This window comes from Rhea americana, unplaced genomic scaffold (genome assembly GCF_003343005.1).
Source record: "Rhea americana isolate MKP2758 unplaced genomic scaffold, rheAme1 scaffold_191, whole genome shotgun sequence".
Classification (NCBI taxonomy): Eukaryota; Metazoa; Chordata; class Aves; order Rheiformes; family Rheidae; genus Rhea; species Rhea americana.
In genome coordinates this window covers 336,871-361,232 of record NW_028186050.1, presented here as the reverse complement: position 1 = coordinate 361,232, position 24,362 = coordinate 336,871, and the positions used below count along the sequence as shown (strand labels likewise).

Genomic DNA, 24,362 nt, shown 5'->3' with positions numbered 1-24,362 from the left:
CCTCCACTGTAGAGATCTACACCTGTTTTTACTCCTGAGTTACACAGATTTCCCTCAAACCATGGCTTGTTGGAAAGGGTTGGAAATACACTCTGAGATGGCAACTCTCCAGTTTGTGGCTATATAGATTAGTCTTAGATACTGCTGATGGAAACTGCATACAAAAGGCGTTCTACTCTTAAAAGAAAATGTAAGATCTCTCATTAGCTCTTGCATGTATCAAAAAACTCCACCTGGTAAGAAACGATCAGAAGATACCTATAAGATCTTTATTGCGACGATCCATGGAAAGGTTTCTCAGGGCAATCGACACAGCCCTCACCACCTTATCGGAGTCAGACTGGAGCAGCTCCACAAGCACCGGGAGGCCCCTCTCCTTCCGCACTGTTGCACGGATGTATGTGGACCACTGATTAGAACACACAAGGGAAAAGAAAGAACAGAAAGTTTTGTGAATTCACATACCCACTCTTCCCTTGCTCTTAGCATTTYTTTCAGTGCTGTAATTCATTTTTTTTCTGCAAAGACTAGTTGGTTGTGTGTGCTGATGCATCTACAACGTTACCCACCATCCAAGTCCATCAAGCACCAAGGAAGAAAGGATGCAGAAATTCAGCCTGTAACAAGCTGCTGGGGAAGGAGGACAGAAACAGAAAAAAGGTGCATCATGTGCTAGCATCTGTCTGGCACACATCTCAGTGAGAAAATACATCCCTCTGGATTAGACAAAAGAGGTAAATCGGAAGGAACTGTGAGACTTCTAAAATACGTTACCTTCCCCCACCTGCAATTACATGCTTTTGTTATCTTTCATGATTAATTTTAAAATATACTCTATTCAAGAGAGCTGTGAAGCACCACCCGGCTGATCCCAAGGCTGCTGTTCAGTTCAACTTGCTTGGCAGATCTAGGAGTGACCAAGCACATCTCTGTGAGAACAGCTCAGTTAATGATAGGGATGTTTCAGAGAAGAAATTAGCAGACGCTTTCGAACGCAGTTTCCYGAGAAATCTGACAATCCAATGAATTAAATATCCAGCACACTTAACCATCTAACAAACGACTTTCCTGAATGGATGCAGCAGCGGTTAAGTGGCTTAAGTATTAAAACTTGCTCAAGTTTCAGTCATCATAAACTCAGTGACGCTCCTGCTGCACAAACACCGTYTGTCCAGAAGATACAAAGCATCTCAAGTAGGGAAGTAAAATGGAAGCAACTGTTTGGCATTCCCGCATTCCCTCTTTTTAAGGGAGAAGCAAATGCACRCAGTAACAGTGCATTTACAATAGCACGTAGCTTTGTTTTTAACTAACAAAAAAGAAACAGGAGAAACTAAGGAGAAGACTGCACTCACTGTCCAGTTCCCAGCACTGAGGTTCTGCAAAGCCCCTGCTGCAGCTTCTAGTGTGTTAAAATTCTGACTTTCTGTGAGGATGGAGAGGTACAGTCGAACCACATCTGGCTGGTACAGTAATTCAAAGCCTGTAGATGGGAGAAGAGAGAACAAGGAGGACAGAAACAAAAGAAGCAGAGAAGACAATGTATGACTGAACACAAAACATACCTGTATTTAACAACATATGAGAACAGCCAAGGCAAAACTACACCACAGAGAGAAGATTTTATGTTCAGGGGATTTTAGCTACACCTGTTGAAAGCATACAGGAATTCACTCAGAGGATGTTCATCTGCACTGAAGGTTCCTTTGCTGGTCTTCAGGTTGACAGTTCTCTCTGCTGAAATCTGTGCTCTGCTATAAACTTAACTAGCATGCTGAGCACGTGCACGTAATAACAAGGTGACAAAAGGCCAGGACTGTTTACAGGAATGCTTACTTTTTGTCTCTCGACTTTGTGCAAATTCACCTGGCACTCCCCCTCCCCCATTCAAAACTATCTCAGTAGCTTTACAGACACAAACAATTGCCAAAGAGAGCAAAATATATGGTCACAGCATCCAACCCCCTTTCGCACTACTGCCTGCCCAAAGAAAGATGCAAGATGCCAAAGTGCCTAGAATGCCCAGTTCATAGGGGCAGGGAAAAAAAAACACTGACTGCAGTTCAAATATTAGGCAAAGAAATACACCAATGTCGTATCACACCAGAGACTGCAACAGACCTGCGCGTTAACAAAACGGCCCCARAGCCACGAGGCTTTGTGGCTTTGCAGTTTGAGCACGACAGGAATGAGAACTATTCTCATCTCTGCCATGCATTTCCTTTTGTGATGCTGAGCAAGTTACTGATGGTAGCCTCTGCATCTCAAATTCCTCATCCAAGGGATTATGATTTATCCATCTACCCACAGTAAACAGGGGACTCATCTTGGGCAAGGWGTCCATCGTCCTAGATGTGACACAACAGGAAAGTATTAGGCACTCTGCAGCACTCTGTCTTGCTAGTTAATTTAACTGAAATTGTATCAGTGTATGTTGAAAACGAACGATAGAAATCTTTTTTAGAATATATTATTACACTACATTATCTTTAGATTATACAATATTATTACAGGAAACTATAAGTGATAGGCTTTTATACAGCATGGCCCTATTCTGTCATTATCCCTTTTCAATTTAGTAGTAAGTTGTTGCATATTTTGAGGCAATTTTATCTATCTTTTTTCCCCTCACTAAATATGGCATGACACATTGCATTAATTAGCAAGGAAAGGCAATCATCAACTCAAACGACTTGCCAGTCAGATAAAATCTCAAAGTTTGTGGTACTGCTCAGATTATGTCAATGAAAAATTAATGCACCCTAAGATGAGTGTAGAAAGGCAAAAACAATCTATAGTAAACAGACTCATCTGCAGTCACTGTAGCTGGAAAATACTTCTGGATTGATAGTTTTTGGGAGTTTGCATTAAGCAAAATTCAGCAGACATTACCTGGAAAAGTATTCCTGGGAAAAAGAATGACATGAAATAAAACATGAAGGTCTGWACAAGCTTGGGGCATGGGGAAATTTGAGGCTTTTCTTAAGCAGAAGAATYTTTTCTGGATTTGTACACATGCAAAAAATGTTTTTCACGTAACAAGATGCTAAAAGTGTGGCATAATTCAAAGCAAGTTTTCTGCTAGCAAGACAGGAAACCTACACACTCAGATCACTCCTTTTTTTYCAGCATTTCCTCCTCAAAATCACCCATCCCTCTCATATACACATTTTGCAGCACATCGCGCAGACAATAGCACGTACYTACAAGCAAGTAAAATGAAAAATAAAATCCTATCAAATAGGGATTTTCTTGCAAAAATCTCTGTTGCTAAAGAGTATAAAAGACACTATTAAATGAAAGTCTTATACTTCATATACTAACTTCTGTATTTTTTGTAGTAGTTATTGCTGCAGGATTACGTGAATCAAAATCTCAGAACTCAAAACACTAAACCTTGTATAACACTAAACCATGAACACAAGGCCGTGTTAACCCCTGGATACATGGCACTTATTTGTCCCACTAAAAATCAAGAAAAGAGATTTTGTCAGCAAAGGATTTCTCTGCTCCATGCTGAAAGACTGATRTGTACATGAGGATCCATAAGCACTTTCTCTGTTTAACTTCTCACATGCATCCCAGCACACTTGCATGCTCCTCAAACCACTGGATAATTAACCTGCTCCATGTCTGTGATTGGTTTTAATGTCATCACTTGCTTGTTACATGACACTCTACAGATATGCGCAAGCCACAACAGATGGCAAGTCCCACAGGCATCCTGCCAATCTACTCTACCTTTTTTCCTCTTCTCCAATGTCGTCTTCTTGCACTAGGATCATTGCCTTCTATATTGAATGCTATAGTTAATACATGAAGCATGAACAATTGTACRGTTTTTCTCTATACTGCTAACAAATCTGGGATTATTTGACTCTAATATGATCTTCAGATCACATTTTTCCTCTACCAGTTCACAAGATGTGTTGGMAGTTTAAGGATACTTCAAGAAAAACCATCACTACCTGATAATAAAAGAGTACACTATTCCTTTCCTTAATACTAAAAGGCAAAAAATCTCTTAGGATGGTTTATTGGATTTTTGGCACCACTATTTTAATGAAGCTTTACTGAAATGTAAATCAGATCRGCCAAAAAAATGAAGGTAGGTTCGTAAACAGGGAACATTAGTACCCCTCATTTGAGCTCAGACTTGATTGAACAGTAAGTAATTCTTTAGTCAGTCTTCTCTGATGGCCTTGTTTTAAATTGCCTATTCATCCAAGCCATACTTGGAAACAGCCCCACAACTTCACCCTTCCTTGTTCTTTAAGTGCAGTCTACAATTTGCCCTTTCAGTTAGTCTGTATGTTCTTTCTTGGTTGGACATTTCTTCCTTAATCTCAGCCCCTCACACCATATGAGGGGTAAAGAGCCCCACCACGGCAGCACTTCTGTACAAGCCCAGCTCCRCCAGTAAGAGGAAGGCAGGAATTGCTAAAAACAAAGTATTATGAATGTCCCTCATGGACGGCTGCTCATTAGCAGAGATGAGAATCTAATAGCAAGAATGTTACTGCTGCACCTGAGGGTTTTTCTCCTCATTGACAACAAGCTGACACTTTTCATAAACATTATAGTCCCCTAAAAAGAAACAAACAAGTTTTGTATTTTCTCCATCTGCCTCTTGTCCTAATGAATCCACATTTCTATTTATAGGACACAATTTGTCTGAATTATTATAAATTTCTTTCCAGTGTTGTGTGGAGGCCTCACACATTTTTCCATGAAGTGCTTTAAGCACATTCCTGGGAAGCACAGCTGGTCTCACTTCCATTAAGCACCTGCTTCTCTTCTAAGCTGATTGCCTTAATTTCAAGATCATCTTAATTATTTTTTCAGGTAATGCTACTTTTATGCAAGATATGGCTAACTGCTTATATCATTTTTAAWAATAGAAGTGGAAAAAAGAGGGTCATTAGTGATTAGTAATACATCAAAAAAAATCAATTGATTTTTGTTTTTAGAAAGTTGTTTTAATTATAGCCTAGATTTTAGCAGTGCCTAGAAAAAGGTTATTTCTACTGGAATATATGAGACTTTTCTATAGGTTACAGATTTGTTCTGAGTTCAAATCTATACCATTTCCTCCTATAAAAGCATGTGTAACATTTGTTCCTTTTTTCACTGTAAAAAAGCAAAGCAAACAAATCAGCTATATTTGTTTTCGYCTTTTAGAGAAACAGAAAACGTCTTGGGTATTGATGTCGTTGCGAGTGTCAGGCATTTTACAGCATCTGAAGCAGCCCTCCAACCACTAGCATGAACGCATACACAGAGAAAGATCTTTCACACTAGCCCCACTTTCATCAACATGCTGTAGTCTCACCTCCCTGCTAGGGAAAAAAAAAAAAAAAAAAAAAGAAAAAGAGACTAATTACTACTTTGTATCAGAGCTGCTCAAAACTGGCCAAGGAATTAGTTTGGTGTGAAGTTCACACTATGAAGAGGTGCCAAGTGGATTATCCTTTATTTGCCCACAGAACAGCAACAGYACAGACTAATTTCAAGCGTGAACGGAAAAGGCCTGAGGAATTAGTGGGGGTGATTCACCATTCGCAATCCATTCAACCCTCAGTGTCTGCGCTGAGAACGATGCGGCAGCTGCTGGATCATCTCCTCCACAAACTTGTTTGCTTTTATGTTGGCAGTGTCGATAYGGTGCCTATACTTAGCTACGTTCTGGCAATAACAAAATATTGCACCAGGTGCCTTTCCCTGATACAACAGCTTAATCCCAAACTCTGACAACTCTTTGCAGAGAGAGGTTGCCAAATCTATTCCCCTTCACCACCCATAATAAACCACGTAAGGGTTTATTCTTCCCTTACAGGCATGGGACGTGTGTATGCTGGTCAGATGACAGAGTTCTACCGCTGGAGGAGGGATGTGCGGCTTCGTCGTCTATCCTTATAGATACCCTTCCAAGAACTCTGTCTTGTTGTTTCATGAAGAAGCAGATTTCATACAAAGCTGACAGGATGCTAGCAATGCAACGGGGGGAAAAAAGTCCATTAGCCCTAGAAAAACAAAATCACTAAAATGAACTGTGATAGCTGCTCATTCTTGCAGTGCCCACTTGCATGTTTACATCAGTGTTCTCATTCAGACGACTTCTGAAGCCAGTTTCTCAACTGCCCCCACTTACTGCACTTTGGTTCCCAACTCAACACCAACTGGTTTCCGTCAGGATGAAGCTAGACCAACAGGTGCACTCCAGGGACGTCCCCAGCGCGTGCGGGCCAGGAATGGCAGTTCAAGTCACAAATGCAATCAGACCAGGAGTAGCCTGGAGTGAAAGTTCTTGGCACATTCATGATGCCGGTGGCCTGACACCCATGCCGACCCCTTCACACCACCGATCGGCTCTTACTGTGCTTCGCCACCTGCTAACGCAGCCACCCGCCGTGCTGGCCGATTCAATGTGCAAGATGCGACAGCCACCGGCAGATGGAGCGAGAGGAGCCCAAACCGCCAGCGCTCTGCAAGGTCACACGCTAACACACTTTGCAGAAAAAGAAAGCAGCTCCTTGAACAACTAGAAAGCTGTTAGCCAAGAGGGAAGGTGGAGGGAAAAAAAAAACCCCCGCAAATAATCATGTCAATAAAAGAAACTAACAGTTAGCTCAATGGATCTTGGACGCCTGCTCCCTTCACCAAAGGGCTGGTAACTGCATTACAAATTGTGTAGGTGGCTGTTTGCAAGTTAAGCAGTTGTAAACCTGAGTTCACAACTATTTTCTGCAGAAACGTTTTCAGAACATATAAGCAGCAGAACAGTCTAGCAGTTCAGCACCTCCCATTCCAAGAACACCTCACCCTTCACAGTAYGGTTTCAGAGTAAATTGAGAAAAACCTAAGCAGGGGGTGGTTTTTGGTTGGTTTTATAAAAACGGTAATTGGGTCCTTAAAAAAAGACCCATCAGCTCCATTCCATCTTTATGCTGTGTCTCAGCATCTGGTGCTCAGTGYGGCTTGAATGTCAACATAAACTTGCAGGTATCTTCTAACTGAAAGACTTAACAGTGGTGCGAATACAGCCAGCTCCAAAAGAGCCAGATTCCTGCWGTGATCGATGGGGAACACAGCTCAGCGCAGACAAATGCAGAATACTGAGTGTAGTACAACAGAGAGATAGCAAACTTCTGGATGAAGAAGAAATAAGAGGAGGAGGGTTTTGAATAGTCTCTACAGCTTTCACTTCAAGGTACACCACACGTCAGGAGAATCTCACTGCGGAGATTCAAATCAAGAGTGTTACGTCCAACACTGAGCAGCAGCTCAKAAGACAGAACAGCCTTTGACGAGTGCTGTAGAGAACAGTCAGAATAATATGGGACACATGAGACTCAAATCAGGCATGCAGGAATGTTTAAGAGGAGCTTGTCTACTTAGAAAATGAATATTATAGTCTGTGACTTTTCTAACTCATCTACTAAGTCACACGAAGTTTAAAACTATGCCAACTCTCCCCAACTTACCACCTACGCCCACAAAGCAGCACTGCCATGCTAGTTCAGGAGGGAAGCACGTCCCCTCCCCCCCACAAGGGCACACCAGGAAAGTCACCAGCACAGCGAGGTGGGGAGGTGTGCAAAAAGCCACCACAGTGAGCTGGCGGGACTGCAGCAAAGACAAAAAGGCACCAAGGAAAGGAAACGAAAGGGCCCAGCACTGCAGGAGAAATAAGGGCGCCCGGGAAAGCAAGTCACCTTTTGTTATTCCTGTTATTCTTTACACTCTTCAAGCTGCACAAGCTGTCATCGGCGTAGCTCCTCTTACAGAGGATGTTTTGTAAGAATAAAATCGGACTGGTTATATTCCACTTCATATTCAAAATATATGTAATTTAACAGAGAGATAGCCCAATCAAACACAACCCATTGACCTTGTGCAAGTTCCAGCACTTCTGTTTTCTGGGAGCAGACATTTGGAAGCTAATACAGCTCTCTTTCCAAATGACCTGCAAGCAGTGTTTCCTCCAACAGCATTTGACACACTGCCCAAGAACAAAGGCTTTTTTCAAGTACATGCAGCTAAGTCTCTTGGCAACTGGAGATGTTTAGTTAACAACCTCCTCTCCCCTGTTCACTAATCAGTAGTAAAGGCTCTGGAGGACCACACCTAATAAGGATCTGAATGTCGCTGCAGATAACAGCRCTACCCAACCTCCTAGTTTGAAAGGGGAATGTGCTGTCCCCATAGGCCTGTTAGAGAAGAGCAGGAAATACCCAGGAAGCAAGGTTGGTGCAGAGAAGGGAAAATTGCTCACAGCTGCCACTTAAAGGAAGAAGTGGTCAGCTAGTGACTTTCAGCACATTTAAGCGTTTGTAGGTCACCTTTGGGGGGGGGGTTGGCTGGTTGTCAAACAGCACTGATACAAACAACTTAACTTACTTTGGATCCAAAGTTAACACTGAGCCCTTTGGCTGAATGTGAAAGAGATGGTTCATGTAACTAGGCTCCCCCCCCCCCCCAAGTTCCAAATGGCTTGTATCTGACCTTGGATTCTTTAAGTACATTACACAAAACGTTAACACTTGCTTTCTTGCCAGTTTCTCTGATGCGAAGTTATTTTTATTTGCTTGCTTCTCAGTGAAGACTGAATATATGTTGTTTTAAAGAGAACAGGATAGACATGCTATTCTAAAAGAAAGTCTGTTTTGAAACACAATTTTTACTTTTTGAAATGTGATTTTGTACATCCTGTTTCTCACATCCAGCCCTCTTGGAGTCTCCTCTGTATGTGCAACATCTCAAACAGGATGTGTTTAGAAATACAGGTTCTCCTTGTTCCATAACAAATTACCATGACATTTGCAAGCCCCTGAATATACTTCAGGCCCTGCACCACCAGTGCAAAATGTCAAAACGGGACATGGCTCAAAATCCCAATCTAACTATTGTCAGAGGTGCACTGCCTCTGCAGGGTCTCACAGCATGACACCAACTAGTCTTGCTGGTGTATTTACTCATGATTGCTCTGCTGTATCGCAGTTACTTAAAGATAGAGGTAAATAATCCCCTGCTTGGAGAAGTTCTATGTGTTTGTTGTAATCTTACGGGTTGACATTTACTCTGACTCATCCATTACAGTATTTTAAGGCAAAAGACAGATCAGGCTTATCAGACTAGTGATTTCAGCAACTGCAGATCAATCAGTAGGAAAGCAGCAATGCACGTGCTCCTAGTTGCAGCCAATCTTACTTGCTGCCTTCAGGGAAACTTCTTAAAGATTTCAGGTTGGACACGTGCCTCTGACAGCTGATAGCAGAAGGACACTGGCCACAGTGATGATGCAAATTGCACTGGGGACTTCTTAAACAGAGAGCAATTTGGCCCATGCATACAAGATCAATACCAAGCATGTCATTGATCACATATTTCCCTTGGAGGAAAAATCTGAATTTTTGAAGGCTAAGTCTGCTACACAGCAGGAATATTAGAACAATTACTTTAGCATACAAAGTCAAACACCCATGCCAATTCTTTTATATCTCAATGCTACTGCTGACACGTCTGTTCCTATCACTGCCAGGGTCCAGAATTACACTTGAATGACTTTGGGTTTTTTTCTCCCTGMAAGGACCCAGATGGCAGCGCCTGGTGACAAGGCACACACTCTGAGGGATGTCTCCTTGTGTGTGGTATGACACAGCTCTGTTTTGTCACCCCTCCTGTTCAGTCACAACAACTGCGAGGACTGCAAAATCCAAGCCGGAAATAAGAAGCTTGCCCAGCCCATCTGGCTTCTGGCGTTTGAGCCAGCTACACAAGCAGAAAATGTGGAACCTCAGGGAGGTGTCAATGTGCAGCGCTCTGTRCTCTAAGCACAAGATAAGAACATGTGAGGATGCCACAATAATCAAACTCCACAGTGCAACCAAAGACAGCTCCCTACCTGCAACTCCAAAAAGACACAGCAATCGGGTGAAGCTAAAGAAAAGCCTCCTTTGGTACAAGCTGTGTGGAACTGATCCTATTTCCTAACAGAGACTTTTTTTTTTAAAAAAAACAAAACAAAACAAAACAAAACAAAACAGAAGAATCTCTTGACTAGAATTTGCTTACTCCCTGCCTTGGTAGGGCTTGAACTTGCTGGTTTTCGGAACATAATAGAAGCTTTTTCTATTTTAATCAAGCTTCCCCAAAGGAGAAAAAGGAATAGAAAGATGTTTGGCAGACATCATGAGGATTGGGAAATTGGGGAAAACTGTTCCTTTTCACATTACAAACAAATGTGGTTTTATTATTGTACATGTGTGTATACATGCCAGAACATGTGCGCTTATAAGGACTTTTCCTTAAACTGAAAACACCCCAAACAGGATAAAGACATTTTCCTTAAAACTGACACCAGCAGATGGGACTCAGGATTCACACACAGCTCAGTAAAAGCATGCTACTGCTTTTCTGATCATAGCTGCCATATGAGGGAGCTGAACAGAACTGAGTGTAAGACAGACTATTTTCACTGGCTTTACTTGTACAGATGCCTAATTGTCCAGTCCAACTGTCGGAAGGACTGAGCTTACTGTATAAAATGCATTCCTTAAAGAGAAAGAGRCACTCAGTGATTCTCTAAAGGAATATTCATAAAAATCATATCACAATTATGGCCGCTAATAAAAGACAATGGGTTGTTTTTAGTATCTTACCAACACATCCAAGAGATTCATAACACAAAAATGTCTCCGAACTTGAGTCATCAAARCAAATCAAGGGGACTCCTTCCTTTCAGTGGAGGCTGCCTGGATCTACCATTTTCTTCTGTTCTTTTGTGTGTTTAACTAAGGCTCATGTGTTCCATATCTCACTTTTTTGGCCTCAAGCCCCTGTCAAACTCAACTTTGCAGTTCCAGATGCCAATCAGCTGCTTTGACTCTAGGAGGCTAATGAGCTTTTAGCTTCCTCCCAGCTCAGCAGTAGAAGTCTGTCTGCAGAGAAATGTTTGCTGCAAAAGGAATCATATATTAGTCCTTGGCTCCATATGCCACTTAAGTAAATCAATTTTATTAAAAAGATTCTGACATTATTCAGAACTGTTTAGATGTTGGAACAGCTTTATATACTTACTGTCAGAAAATCCCAGGAAGCTGGCACGCATACAAAAAGGGTAGAAAGACTATGAAAGATAGATGGAAGAAATCAAAGAAAAAAATAATTGATAGTGTTTGTTTAGTTGAAATATCCACACACCTTGGGACATTAAGTAACAAGTCATGCAAGAAAAGTGGAAAAAAAAAAGAAACAGAAACCCTTATCTCACCTCTGCACACCTCTAGCATCTTCTTTCCCATCTCCTAGTGGGACGCACTGGATCACACGACAGGGTACGGCCCCACTAAGAGCCCCCTGGGGTCCTCTCCACTGCTGCATGGGCTACGCCGGACACAGCGGGCTGGTAAAGCAGAGCTCACGCGGGCCGCAGAGCAGGAGAGGGGCCGCAGAGCTACCGCGCAGAGCTGGAAGATGCTGCCTCAGGCGGGCRCCAGCTGCCCGAGACAGGACACCTCTGCCCCCACCCCCAGCGCTGCGTTTGCCGCTAAGGCAAGGCGGTGGCCACCGTCCGTCAGTCTGACCGGCGTCGGAGGGGACGGTCCCAGCGAGCGGCCGCCGCTTCGCCTAGGTGCGGCGGCCACGGACCCACGCTGCGGAGCAAACCGGCGGCTGCGGGCCTCAGCAGCGCGCACCGCCMTCCTCCGGGCCTCGCGGGCGCTTCTCCTCTCTACGAGGCCCGCGGAGAGCGGGCACGAGGGACACGCAGCCCTGCGCCGGATCAGCCCTCTCTGCCTTTATTCGCGTCGGACACTGAAAACTAGCCAYAACCAGCAAGGCAAAAGCAAACCCGCCGTCGCCAGGGGATTTTCGGCAACGGGATTGCTTCATCAGGGGTGGGACCACAGGGGTTTCCACCGACCTTGCTTCAAGCCCTGCCCTGCCGCCGAGGGACTTTCTGCTCAGGCCTGAGTGGCTGCATGCTCCTGACAAGCGTTTGGATGCATCAGCGACGGGCGCAGCTTCAGAGCTGCGACGGGCAAGCGTCAGCAAACAGCATTTCCACTCAGGCTGGCACCTGTCAGGCTCTCCCCCTCGCAGCCCGCCTCAGCTTCATCTTCGGCACCAGGGGAAATAAACTGCAAGAACAAAACAAATCTTACAGAGCTCTCTCACTGCTCTACGCTTGGAAGCCGATTTGAAAGCTTTTTCATGGGTTATTCATGCTTCACAAGGATCTACTTACRCTTTTGCTTCTCATCGTGATTTTTATGTGTCGTCTCATAAATGGTAAGTCATTACACAGCTATTTGGTTATTCATATTAATATAATTCTGCTGCTCGTTACAGGCATGTCTGCTTAAGGCAGTGAAGGGCAGCACAACTTCCTCGCTCTTGACTTTCTACAGAGAGAGGGAAGGATAAATCTGCCTGTTCTCCAGTGGACCTACCTTCACAGCAACATCAAACACTTCAAAATACTTGAGGTAGGAAAGAAGTATTTGGACATATGCAACTAACTGGTTTGGGGAAAGGCTATCAGAATCGAAGCCAAGAAGTTAGCAGATCCGGACTCAGGCTACGGAAAGGAAAGGTGAGGGATGTTGCAGCATCAGGCCTGATTTTGGAAGCCTGTTTAGTTTGCTACAGACAGAGTGCTGCAAAGTTGCCTGGAAGAAGAGCTACACTGTCAAAACCAGTGTTTTCAGACACTTACAACCACAAGGCCAACACTCCTCCAACCTTATACAAGGCAAGTTCTAAAGCACTGTGTAAGCAAGTAGAGAAAAACTCCCATACATCATTAAATAAATCATTACATGCAAATCTAAACACATYCTCCAACCCTGTTTGTGATGCAGAATTGCTAATTAGTTCCTGCTACAGCTTCCAAAGTCAAAAAGCGTGTTTCAATTCCTCTCTTCATTTCATGAAAGTTGCCACATGTACCCAAAGGAAGCCCTGTACCTCTAAACCTCTCTCAGTTACAGTCACTATGCTGCTGTCAGGCATCTCCCAAGTATCCAAGAAAAAAAACATGRTGTTTTCAACATCAAGTGCCTGTCAGATCAGTGTGGAGGCAACATGAAAAGAAGATTTTTCTTCAAGTTATCAGATTGCATCCCAGATTTTCAAGGTACAGTATCTGGTTACTTAATTCCTATGGATTTCAGCATAAGCTAGGAACCTATTGCCTTGAAGAATAGGGTTTTYTCAGACATCCTCAAAGCACAGTCTCTAGGCACTGGCTGCAGATGGTGAAAGGCAAGGAAAGCATATGCTGTTGCTCTCATTTGAATGTGGGTGCATGAGTACGTACAACATTAATAGGGTGAAGTGCGGCAATATTCTCCTCTTCATTCTCTCCTTCTCAGTATAGCTGCCTTGCAAGCACCAGTCACAAATACACAGTTTCATTAGGAAAAGATGCTATGTAGTTTTAAAAATGGTCTCAGCAGAAGATTAATATAACATTAATAAAAGTATTCTTAAAGACCAAAATCTCTGCTTTCCCAGGGGCTGGAAGGCAGTCTGGTTTAGTGGATAGAGAATCAAGCTGAAATTCAGGATAAATATTTCTGGATCAGGACCTATTAATACTGATTTACTACACAGCCTTGGACAAAGTCATATCACTAAGGCCCCTGCTCCCTCTCCCTACCCTATGTCCATCTTTGTCTACTTAGTGTGAGTTTACACCACCATCAGCAGGTGGTGGTGTACCTGCAGATATGCAGGTTTTGGAAAAGACCTGCTTATCAGGATTCAACTATTAAGCAAAGCTTTGCAGAGCYGCACAAATCTAAGTCATACATGTCTTTGCAAATTATAAGTTCTAGGTACTATCAGTTTACCTGCAGGGAAGCACTCTCCTGGAAGCARCCCTCATTTAATTGAATAAATGGGATTAGATTCTATGCTCGTAACATCAACACTTTCTCATTCCTTGAGAAATCCTGAACACAATGCAATGCAAGTAACACCTCAGTCGTTCTTGACACTACAAATCGCTGCTCTTAGACTTTTCTGTAAGGTGCCTTTTTGTGCTCTGCTGTGATCACTAGCTGATTTTATAAGTCAACGCACGAAATATCCCTGAAAGGGGAGCGGGAGATCTGCATTTGCAAGAGATGCGAACTTCAGTTTCCTAAGTGCTCCAAGGCCAYTGGGACACCATAGTTAAAGCAGATTGTTTCGCTTGATCTTTTCTTATCTCTGTCCTTTCACGTTTGTAGTCAGTTGTTGGAGATGCTTTTCTCCCTCATCATTTTTAAGCTCTCAGAACAAAACACAATTATATGCTCAATCAYAATTACTGCTTTGAGGATTGTGATTTTAGAGGTCTCAAAACAGAATCATTAAATACCCTYCTTGGCTTTGTATTAGATGGACATGAAGAACTGATGCTCCCAAATGGAGTGGGTTTGCTACTTGGCTTATTAGCATGAGCTAGCAAGAAAAATACTGCTTTAGGAATCAGGAAACCTCATCTCAGCTCCCAGCTCTGCCACTGATACTCTGTGTAACTCCGCACAACTCACTTCAGTAGTCTGTCCCCATTTCCCTCCCACGCTATTTCTGTCTTACCTATCTAAATTTGACAGTTCAGGGAAACTGCCACAGTACGTCAGGTACTTACACTTTACTCATGTCTATTGGTAAAGTTACAGAAAATCAGCTTGCTCTAAAGGAACCCTGGAAAAGCAGCAATATATTCAGAAAAGTAAGGAGAACACACAGCATGCAAAATATGACTAGACTGGACATAAGGGAGAGAGATTGCTCCTACTATCTTCTCCTCCTGGATAACATGAACCATGCTCTATTCCTATACATGTGAATAACATTTTATGGTATTGTAAGCTTCCAGTTTTTCATACTATCAAGACACAGAAAAATCAGGCCTGATACTAATCTGCCTGAGAAGCAGAAATAAAATGTTTTCCTTTGTACCACACACTGATCAATATTCACACTGATAACATGAAAATGCCTATGTCAGCAATCAAGCAAGCAATCTTTTTGGGCTCAGAGCAAATAAGAGTTGGGCTGAAATTGCTCTCCAAATCATGCAGAGATAAGCAGGTTCTGTTTGTTTTTAAAGGAAGAAAAATAAAAGCGCAGCTTGACAGGTAACTAAGTGTCTATTTTACAACCTAAAATGACTGCCTCATAGTTCAAGGTCATTTTTCTTCTATCCAGTCAGAGGTATATGGCACATTAAGCCATATCATTCCCTGTCATGATTGAGAACAGGGGGAGTTTTTAAGCCTATGTAGCGCTCTCAGGGTTATAGAAATAAATGTGGATTATATAGCACTTTTTACACTCAAGATATTTCAAAATGGTTTATGAACTAATGAGTCAGACAATAGGACTGCAACAGATATGTAGGTAAGTGCACTAGATGTTAATGCTGAGAGAACAGAAGTTTTATTTTTTTGATTTTTGGATTTGTCTTTCTGCAAAACACATCTTCAGCTTTAGTCTGACTAATGAGCACCAGTAACTCTGGCAATTAAGAATGCAGAGCTAATTTGACATTCCAATTTTTTTTTATTTTCAGATTAACTCCATGATTAAAGCTCTCCATTAACACTAATAAAAACTGTTCAAGCTAAAGTGGAAAAATGCTAGACCCTTGCTGCAYGCAGTGCTCCTCTCTTGGCTGCATTATAAGCGAGGCCCTCCCTGCTACTGCCTGATCTCTAGCCCTCAATTTGTGATTAATTCACAATCACACAACTATTCTATTTTTGTTGCCCCTTTATCTCCCCCATCATTAGCTGTTTCAAGCACACTCTCCAAGACTGATTAATATCAGCATTGTGAGGACTCTCTGGTTTACTGTGCTGGCACCAGAACAAGTACAAACAAGTAAAAACTTATCTGTTTTAAAAGAAGCCATATCTTGAAAAATGAACACAAGATCAACCTAAGATGCATTTTGCATGCATGATCCTTTCCCAAGCTCAGTGGGCTCTCTCATTCTTTTTCCCATCTGAGTCATCCATCCAGCCTCTATGAATGATGCTGGTTTTAGAAAGCCAAGTAAAAACTATGCTGTCTCTGTGCAGATCAGACTTTTGTTTGCTGACTTTGCAATCAGTTAGCACAAAGTCGCACAGAACAATTAGTTTGAAAAAGGCCTTAGAAGGTCACCTGGTCCAGCCTCCTGCTCAAAGCAGGCACAGTACTGAATTTGGACCAAGTCACTTATGGCTTTGTCCAGTCAGGACAAAGGGACATTAACCTGCATTTTTGCAGGCAACAGAATATTAGCCAGGATGTCCACAGTATCCCAGAGAGAGGATTTAAGAAAGATTCGAGAGATATTAGTTTAGGGCCGAGTTTTGAACGCATCTGAGTCACATAGGCTTCTGAGAAAGCTATCCACATTCCTATTATCCCTAAAGGCATAGACTTCCTAACACTCAGAGCTATAACTGCTTCCTTTACTTATTCTGGAAGTCTAGCAAGGGATTTAAACCAACATTATACCATTTTTCTGCCTCAGYTGTCCTGAAACTTTCTGCTGTTCTCTTAACTTGTCAAGCAGCTGCATCAGCAGCTCTTCGCTGCAGTGCTCTTGATAGACACTAGAGACAACCGTAATTTTGTGCAACAAGGTTTTTGTAATCGATTTTGACGTGAAATTTCATTTCTAAATTCTGACAGAAGCAGAGTTATTCTTCCCTGCCCTTTGTGTTAATGCTGGCTGGAGAATCAGGACAACTTTCTGATCTTCATCCCTGTTCAAAGTATCATTTTTTACCCTTAAGATAAAAAAGAAAAAAAGGGGGGGGGGAACATTGTTGTTTCTTAACTGTGAAGTGACATGGCAGAAATTTGACATAATCCAGCAATTCTGGATGGATGCAATTTTTCACTGCTGCAACTAAGTCCCAAGACTGAGGCAGCTACAGATAGGTGGGAAAAGCACCTCCCCGCCAGCTCTTGTCTTCATTGCTAGCAGACTTGCTTGGCACATTCTCATTTTATAAGTAGTTCTTGAGCATCATCTGTATAATGAGCTACACTCTGTAATAACAGGCACTCTGTTTTAGAGTAACAATTATAATTGCTTGTAGAATAGAAATGTTAAATGAGACATGCAAAAACATATACACAAACTAAAGACAGAAGGAGAATGTTAACCTCTCAGCAATGCGCAAGTAGTATATGGAAGACTGAGAAGAAACTTGATTAACTATCACTTTCCAACACTATTTTATCATCAGAAACGGTAGCCAAATACAAAGGAAACACATGCATGATCAGTGGTTAAGACCTTGTTAACTGTCACTGAATTGCCCGATAGCACATATTGCTTTAACTAAAATAAATGCAGTAGCTATGCTGCAAAAGTTTCAAAGATGTAAAGTTATTTATAGGTTCCTGTATATAGGAAAACTCTATAAAGCACCATATATAATACGGTCAAAGTTTCCCTTAAAAATAAAGTACAGTATGCATAGCTAGAATACTAAGCTCTTTATAGTATTATGCATTTTCAAAATGCGTGGCTTTTGAATTCTCAGTCCATTCATACAATATCCCACTGGAATAAGCCACTATCATCCATCCACCTTTAACAAAAATTGTGTCCACACTGAAATTTTAATAAAAATTTTGTATCACTGCACTGCTAACAACAGTTGTGGTACACAATACTTTGGCAGAAACTGCTCTTTTTACTAACATTTCACATACAGTCAATCTGTATCAGTCATCACAGCAGCAGTGAAAACACCAGTAATTATTCTAGTGATGGCAGTGGAAATAGAGAGACACATTATGAACAAGTTCAGCAGAGCCACAGCATCTGAATGCAATTAACTTGCCCAAGGCCACTCAGCAAGTCAGTAGCAATGCGTAATGCGTAGTCGTATGTGAAATCAGGTCTTCTTTACTTCTAGCTCTGTCTTTTGCTGAAATCTCAAATCACTCCATCTCCTTAGTAGTTGCCGTAATTACTATGTGCTGCAGCAGAGTGCCTGCTGTTTGGTTTTTCATAGGCTATTTTATTATGCAAGTACATATAGGCTGTTCTAGTTTAAGATGTTATAACCACATGCATTATAAATCTCATTTTCTGTGCATTTATAACTTGGCTGCAAATTCACATGAATCTGGAAAGGGAATTTACCACCTGGGATTCTTGTCTTTTGAAGATACTGCTAGTTATTACAGTACATCTGTATTCTTGGGTGTCAGCCTCAGGCAAAAGGGAGCTGGAAAATGACTACTGAAGTTATTTTATAATCCCATGAAAGTAGCAGGTCAAAGGACCTAAAGGAGGAGAGAAAATATCTTGTCTCTAACCACCGGCTTTTCTCCTACATGCACAGATGTCTTAACAATCAATAATGCAAGAGAAGGAAAGGAGGAGGAACTGCTGTGGATGCCTGTTCCCTTTTTCCAAGATAACTAAGTATCTTACAGGTGAGCCAGTTTCTTCTTGTTCAGAAGGAAGTGTTTAAAGCAATTAAGAACTTAAAGCAATTAAGATGTCTTCTCAGCTCATCCTACATGTCACCACTTAACTGTTACAGGAAGTAGTAGAGAAAGGAAAACGCGAGAGTATTGCTCTAACCAATAAACAAAATTGAAACAGAGACAAAAAATGGATGGGACAAGAACAACCTCCTGACTTTACAAAGAGCTTCATGTTCTCAACTCTACGACCAACAGACAGAAATAACTTCTCGTATCACTACTACAAGGCTAGTAAATACAGAATCCCTGTGCAAAGGGAGAGCTGCAGAGAGAAGGGAAGGGATACTAAGTCAACACACAGGATAGAAACAAATGTTGGGAATCTCTCCGCTGTAAAGTTTTCGTAAGTGACCATGGTACGGCCACATAGCTGGAGCTAAACAGCTCCAATCACTCCTCCTCCTACCCCTCCCAAACATTTTCTCCGCTTTCCTCTCAGCTTAAGTTTCAAAGCTACATAATCCCCAAACTGAGACACCTTCATGCTATAAAGCATCCATATTGGCGGGTGATGGTGTTACAGCTATGCGACTATCACAGCAGCACTTGAGCAGCTCAGAACTTCCACACCTGAAAGTAAAGTCTCTCAGCTGGACCACCTGAAAGATACTGCAGTCACACAAACCTTGCCCTTCTCTGTACTGCAGCAGCATCGGCTTTCCTCTTCCACAGATGCCATTTTATTTCTGTTACATTTCTCCAGGAATCTACAGTGCCTCATTTTCTAAATATAATTCTTCCCTGCATGTCCTCATGGACAAAGCAAGGGGCTGAAAAGCAGTGCCCAGAGCTGCAATGTTGAGGCATTCTCAGAGCAAGAGCACAGTAATTTTACAGACATGGTAGCAATTACTAGAACTCAAAGCTGAAACTATTCTTCACATTCCTGAACAGACAGAAAACACCAATCTCAAATTACTCTCACATGATTTGGTGGAATAACTATTTAAACCCACACAGCAGAACAGTGAGAGTCTCAACAGCATTATTGTACACAGTTAATTGCGTGGGGTTTCAGACATACCATTAATTTTTCTCCCAGAAAAATCTGTCCTCAGAGCCTCTGAAGCAAGAACATTTTAGGATAGAACGGTATTAATGAGAACAAAGAAATAGCAACAGAATTTGAAACACTCACACATGCCTGAGAAAAACAAGTTTGAACTCCAAGTCCTTTGAGTTTGAATACCCCTGCAAAAGTAATCACCATGAATATACAATACTAGACAGTATTCACATGAATGCAAGCGATCGCATCAACCAATGCTGACAGTAAAGTTGAAGATAAGGCAGATAGTTATCCACAGACATATGCATGCCTTGTCTTAGGATCTGTGTTGTCTTGAGTTGGCAGATGTACTAATATATTTAGTGGTTGACAAACCCCATCCTAAGTAACTACTAAATGAACACAATTGTTCAAGCTTCTCTTACAAACATTGCTTACATCACCTCTAGAGTAAGAGGTAGCTAAAAGGACATAGGCACCTGAAGAAAGCCACATTTGGCCTATAATTAGATAGTAATATATCAAAATAAGCAGACTATAAGAGAACCTTAAGCACTCAATGATAGTGAAAAAGCCTCACATAATTAATTTCCCTCAATGAAGATTTGCTGACTGCTACGCAAGAGTGCCCTTGATTTTGTTACATCCAGGTTTTAGCAATATAATGCAGTATAAAAACATACCTGCGCCCTTTATGTATCTGCTGAAGTCCTATTGCAGCACCACGCACCAAGATAAAAGCCCAAGAGATATTCTTTAGTGGCTGCTGTTTAAAGGTTTGCCATGATAATCTCTGTAGGACACAGCTCAGCTTCAGAGTCTGCAGCTGGAATTGTGTTCTATGTTGCACATTTTCAATCTTCTCAGTACCCTTCTGTGGATTAGTCAGAAATGACCTTACTTTCAGCACCCTTCTCAAAGGCTTATGGTGCCCATTAAGTGCCTACACTCTGCACTCTGCTCTAGGTTCCACGACAAAATATAAAGATAACCCGTCTCTCCACCTACTACACCTGCACAGCAGCAACTTCAGAAGATAAAATCCTGGGTGTCAGAATTCTAAGCTGGCCTCAAAGTAAAACCCTAAATTTAATGTTAGTTTAATGTTCAATCTTCAGATAAGGAGTTGGAGGGCAACAGTGAGGTTGACCTAGCCTTCCTTGAAGCACAGCATCCTCCACAGAGATCAGAATGGCACACTTTCACTCCTTCACTTCCTGAAGGAAGGGATGCTTTGTTAAAAACCCCAAAGCAGGCACTGCGCGACTCTCAGAGATCTGGTAGTTGCTCTGCAAGGGCACAGACATAACACAAATACATTGGAACCAACTAATCTACTACACGTCTGCTGCCAAACATTTACTGAAATCACTCTTCTGGATGTAGCTGCTTGCAGTTGCCCCTTCACGCCCCAGGCTTCTCAGAAGGTGTGCTAACATAAAATGTTAGCTGGAGGTGCTGGCTGGGGTTTCTTTTCCTTCTAACTACTTTTCTTCTTACATATAAGAGCTGCTACATATGTTCTCAAATCCATTTATTGTCCTATTTTGTGCCAGATTATCAGATTCTACTGACTTCCCACTGTATTCTCAGTGGATGAAAACAAGGGAAAAAAACGAACATAGGTACATGAGGGTAAAACAAGTTATCTGGGGAAAATAGCTGCTTTCAGCTAGTTAAATACTTGTTACACAYAGGCTGAGGTTGTTTTGTAAACATTATGCCACTGAGTTATGTAGAAGCGAAACAAAGGTCATACCACCTACAACATGTTTCCAAGGCCAAGCTGTTCAATATTTGCTACCTGAGCAAAAACAACGAGGAAGGAACAACCTGTAAGAGTTGTGCTAATGATTTATTTTATTCAACATCTGCACAGCAAGGGGGGCTTACCAGAAGATAAAAGTGTGAATTAGTAGCTGCAATGATTGCTTGAACAGCAAAGTCCAGCAGCTCCATATGGTTATGAAACAGAAACCTACCCAAAAGAACTAACTGATCTCGTCAAGAGGCAGCGAAGCCTGAGACTAGTTAGCGACAAGAAACATCATGTCAACAGAATGGCATTTGTTCAGCAGGTTTCAAAGTCAGCTGCCCCTGCAAAGCCAGGCAGACCCTTCCACTCATTCCTTCTCCTTCCTTTTTGGCAAGACTTCATGGGTAGGAATTGCAAAACATTCCCTGTTAAGTGCAATTCTAGAGCAAATTTCCCCTAAAATACTCTGGAATATGTACTGGGACTAAGCCTGATCCAGAAGACAAAGCAAGATTTTCTCATGTCTGCAGACAAGTCATCACCATTCATCACTGCCCACCTTATCTAGAGTTTACGACTTGTGTAAAGAGGAACATCTTTGCGGGAACGATCTTCTGTTTTATGGAGGCTTTATCAAGGTAACTATTGATGATAGAATTTTGTACTTCATTTAAAATCTGTGCTAACAGACTAGCCATTGATCCCTCTCCATACCTGCCCCATAAGAAATGCACATATCAAAAGACAAGGTGCCCCAGTGCGTCAATATAGGCTACACCTTTTAAAAGCTGGTATCCTGTTGCTTAAAAAGGAAATAATCACTGTAGTATAATACACTTGGTATTAGTTCTGACTGCTCAGATTGTCACATCAGAAGCAACAGGAAGCTATTTCAGACTCATTCTTTTCACCAGAAGACRACCTGTTAGGGTAAGAATATGATACAACATAATAATGTCAACTGCAACCTGCTCCTGCACCTCCAATCCACATTTCAGCTGCATCCCTCCCCATATGATTCTTCAAACCCTTCAGTTTCAGCCCTATACTTACAATTTATGTCATACATAATTAATTTTAGCAGCTCCATAAAGATCACAAACAGAGCTTCCATCTGTAGTTCAGCACCAAGTTCAGCATGCCAGAAAGCAATCTAGTGCCATGTTTCAACCCAGCTTTGAACAAACAGGTGGTTTAACATAAGAATTGCAAAAGGTGATGAAAATAAAAGCAGAGTATGCCAGAAAAATTAGATTTCTGCACTACAAGAAGTCAGCTACAGAAAGGGTGCATATGGAAGAAAGGAGAAGCCCACTGGTGACCACATCATGAAGTTGTAGCAGATGCAAGAAAAAGTTAGAATTTGCATATATCACGCTGGAAAAAATTCGCAAGGGCAAGCTGCATAAGGGAATTTTCCTATCCAAGGTAATAAAGTTTTTTTTTTTTGACTCAAAGCACTGGAAGACAGATGAGCAACCTTTTACTGCTCTGTAAATTATGAAAAACACATGGGACCAAAAATGAATACTTTCCTAAGTAAAGCAACAGAAAGAAGAGATATTTAATAATTCCGATAGGAATTCTCAACATCGTGCATAAAGTACTTAGAAGCTGTTAGTACAAGAACATGTTACCTGCTCTCACAGAGGGGACCTTCTCAGTCCCTCAAACCACTTCCACTGGCAGGCACAGGAGGGGTATGGATGGCACCATTAATCAATCAGTACTACTCACTTATTCACAACACAGCAATCAAAATTAATGATTGAGGGGAGTCAAAGGGCAGGTGAATGCTTGAGTCAATGTGTAAAGATTTAAAGAAAGCAACTTAAAATAGCAGTGAAGGTGAGAACAGCAGCTATTCTTAATTACAAATCTAAAGTCAGGGTAAAGCTTTAGTGAAGTTTCTCTCCACCATCACACTGTTGCCTTTAGCTGAAGACAAATTGCAAGCATTTTTGTAATCCAGCAAGTTAAAGTCATTACCCTGACAGTGCCAGGAAGTCTAATTTCCTGGAGCAGTAGCACAAAGATTTATAAGCAAATTTAAACACTCACCTTCTGGAATAGAAAATCTATCATCAGCATCAGGCAATATGGGAAGTGAATGAGTATTTGTGATAACAGCAAAGGAAGAATTCACCTGCTGACAAGTTCACCCAAATCTCATTCCCTATCTGTACAGGCTGCTGACCAGGGTAAAAGCGTACACACAAGGCTGAGCTTTCAGATACATGCAACTTCTCTGCTAGGACCCTGTTAAAACAACACAGGCTTGTTCAACCACAAGCAGTTTATGCTTAAGCTTGTATTTTAATAGGAGTATAAATGAATGAAAATGGAAAAGATAAATTAATAAATATTTTAATAACAGATTTAAAGGAGTTAGTTCACCTACTAGGCTGAAATGAACCTGAACAAGTCTCTTTTTGCCTGAAAACTTTTAATTCCCTAAAAAGGTGAACCACAGCAGAACTTCCTTTTCAATATCCAGTACTACAGTATCCAGTTTTATGCTGTTAGATGTACATGCACATAAGAGAGCCAATAGCTTGCTTGATCCAAATAGGACATGGCTTGGGATTTAATTAGTATTAACCAGCTGATAAAAAGCAGTTCTGCTCTTCTGGACTTTCCTCCACCCTTATCCTGACATCGATGAACAGAGGTGGACAAGCCAACACCTTCATATCAGGAAGATTAAATATCACAATCTCTATCGTGTTTTTAGAGGGCTGACACATACCAATGCCAATTCCTTTCAGGAAACCTTATCACACTCTGCCATTTGAGACATTGCTGCTTTCCACAGCACAGCTACAAGTAATCCTGATCTACCCTGCAACGCATGAGCCTCCTGTCACTATCTGCTCAGAAATAAGGAATTTGAGAACAAAGCAAAGGAACTGCACTACCCTATAAATTTAATACGCACACAGGAGAAATCCACACTTGCACGTGGTGGTGCAGAAAAGAGTACAGTGCAGGGCACTGGAGACCCCACTGTCAGTGACCTACTTTGTACCGGCAAAGGGATTTTAGCAAGACTATTTTTCCCCACAGAAGCAGGAATTTTTCAAAGTACTAAATTTA

General features: G+C 41.7%; 1 protein-coding gene across 4 annotated transcripts in view; it reads right to left on the bottom strand.

The window, feature by feature from the left end:
* ARVCF (ARVCF delta catenin family member) overlaps positions 1-24,362 on the bottom strand; it is a 293,288-nt gene that overhangs the window by 19,019 nt on the left and 249,907 nt on the right. For all 4 annotated transcript variants that reach the window (XM_085302692.1, XM_085302693.1, XM_085302694.1 and 1 more), the window contains 2 exons: positions 1,356-1,483; positions 259-409 (listed from right to left, as the gene is read on the bottom strand). In XM_085302692.1, coding sequence (XP_085158818.1) covers positions 259-409; positions 1,356-1,483 — 279 coding nt within the window. The remainder of the gene's footprint in view (positions 1-258; positions 410-1,355; positions 1,484-24,362) is intronic.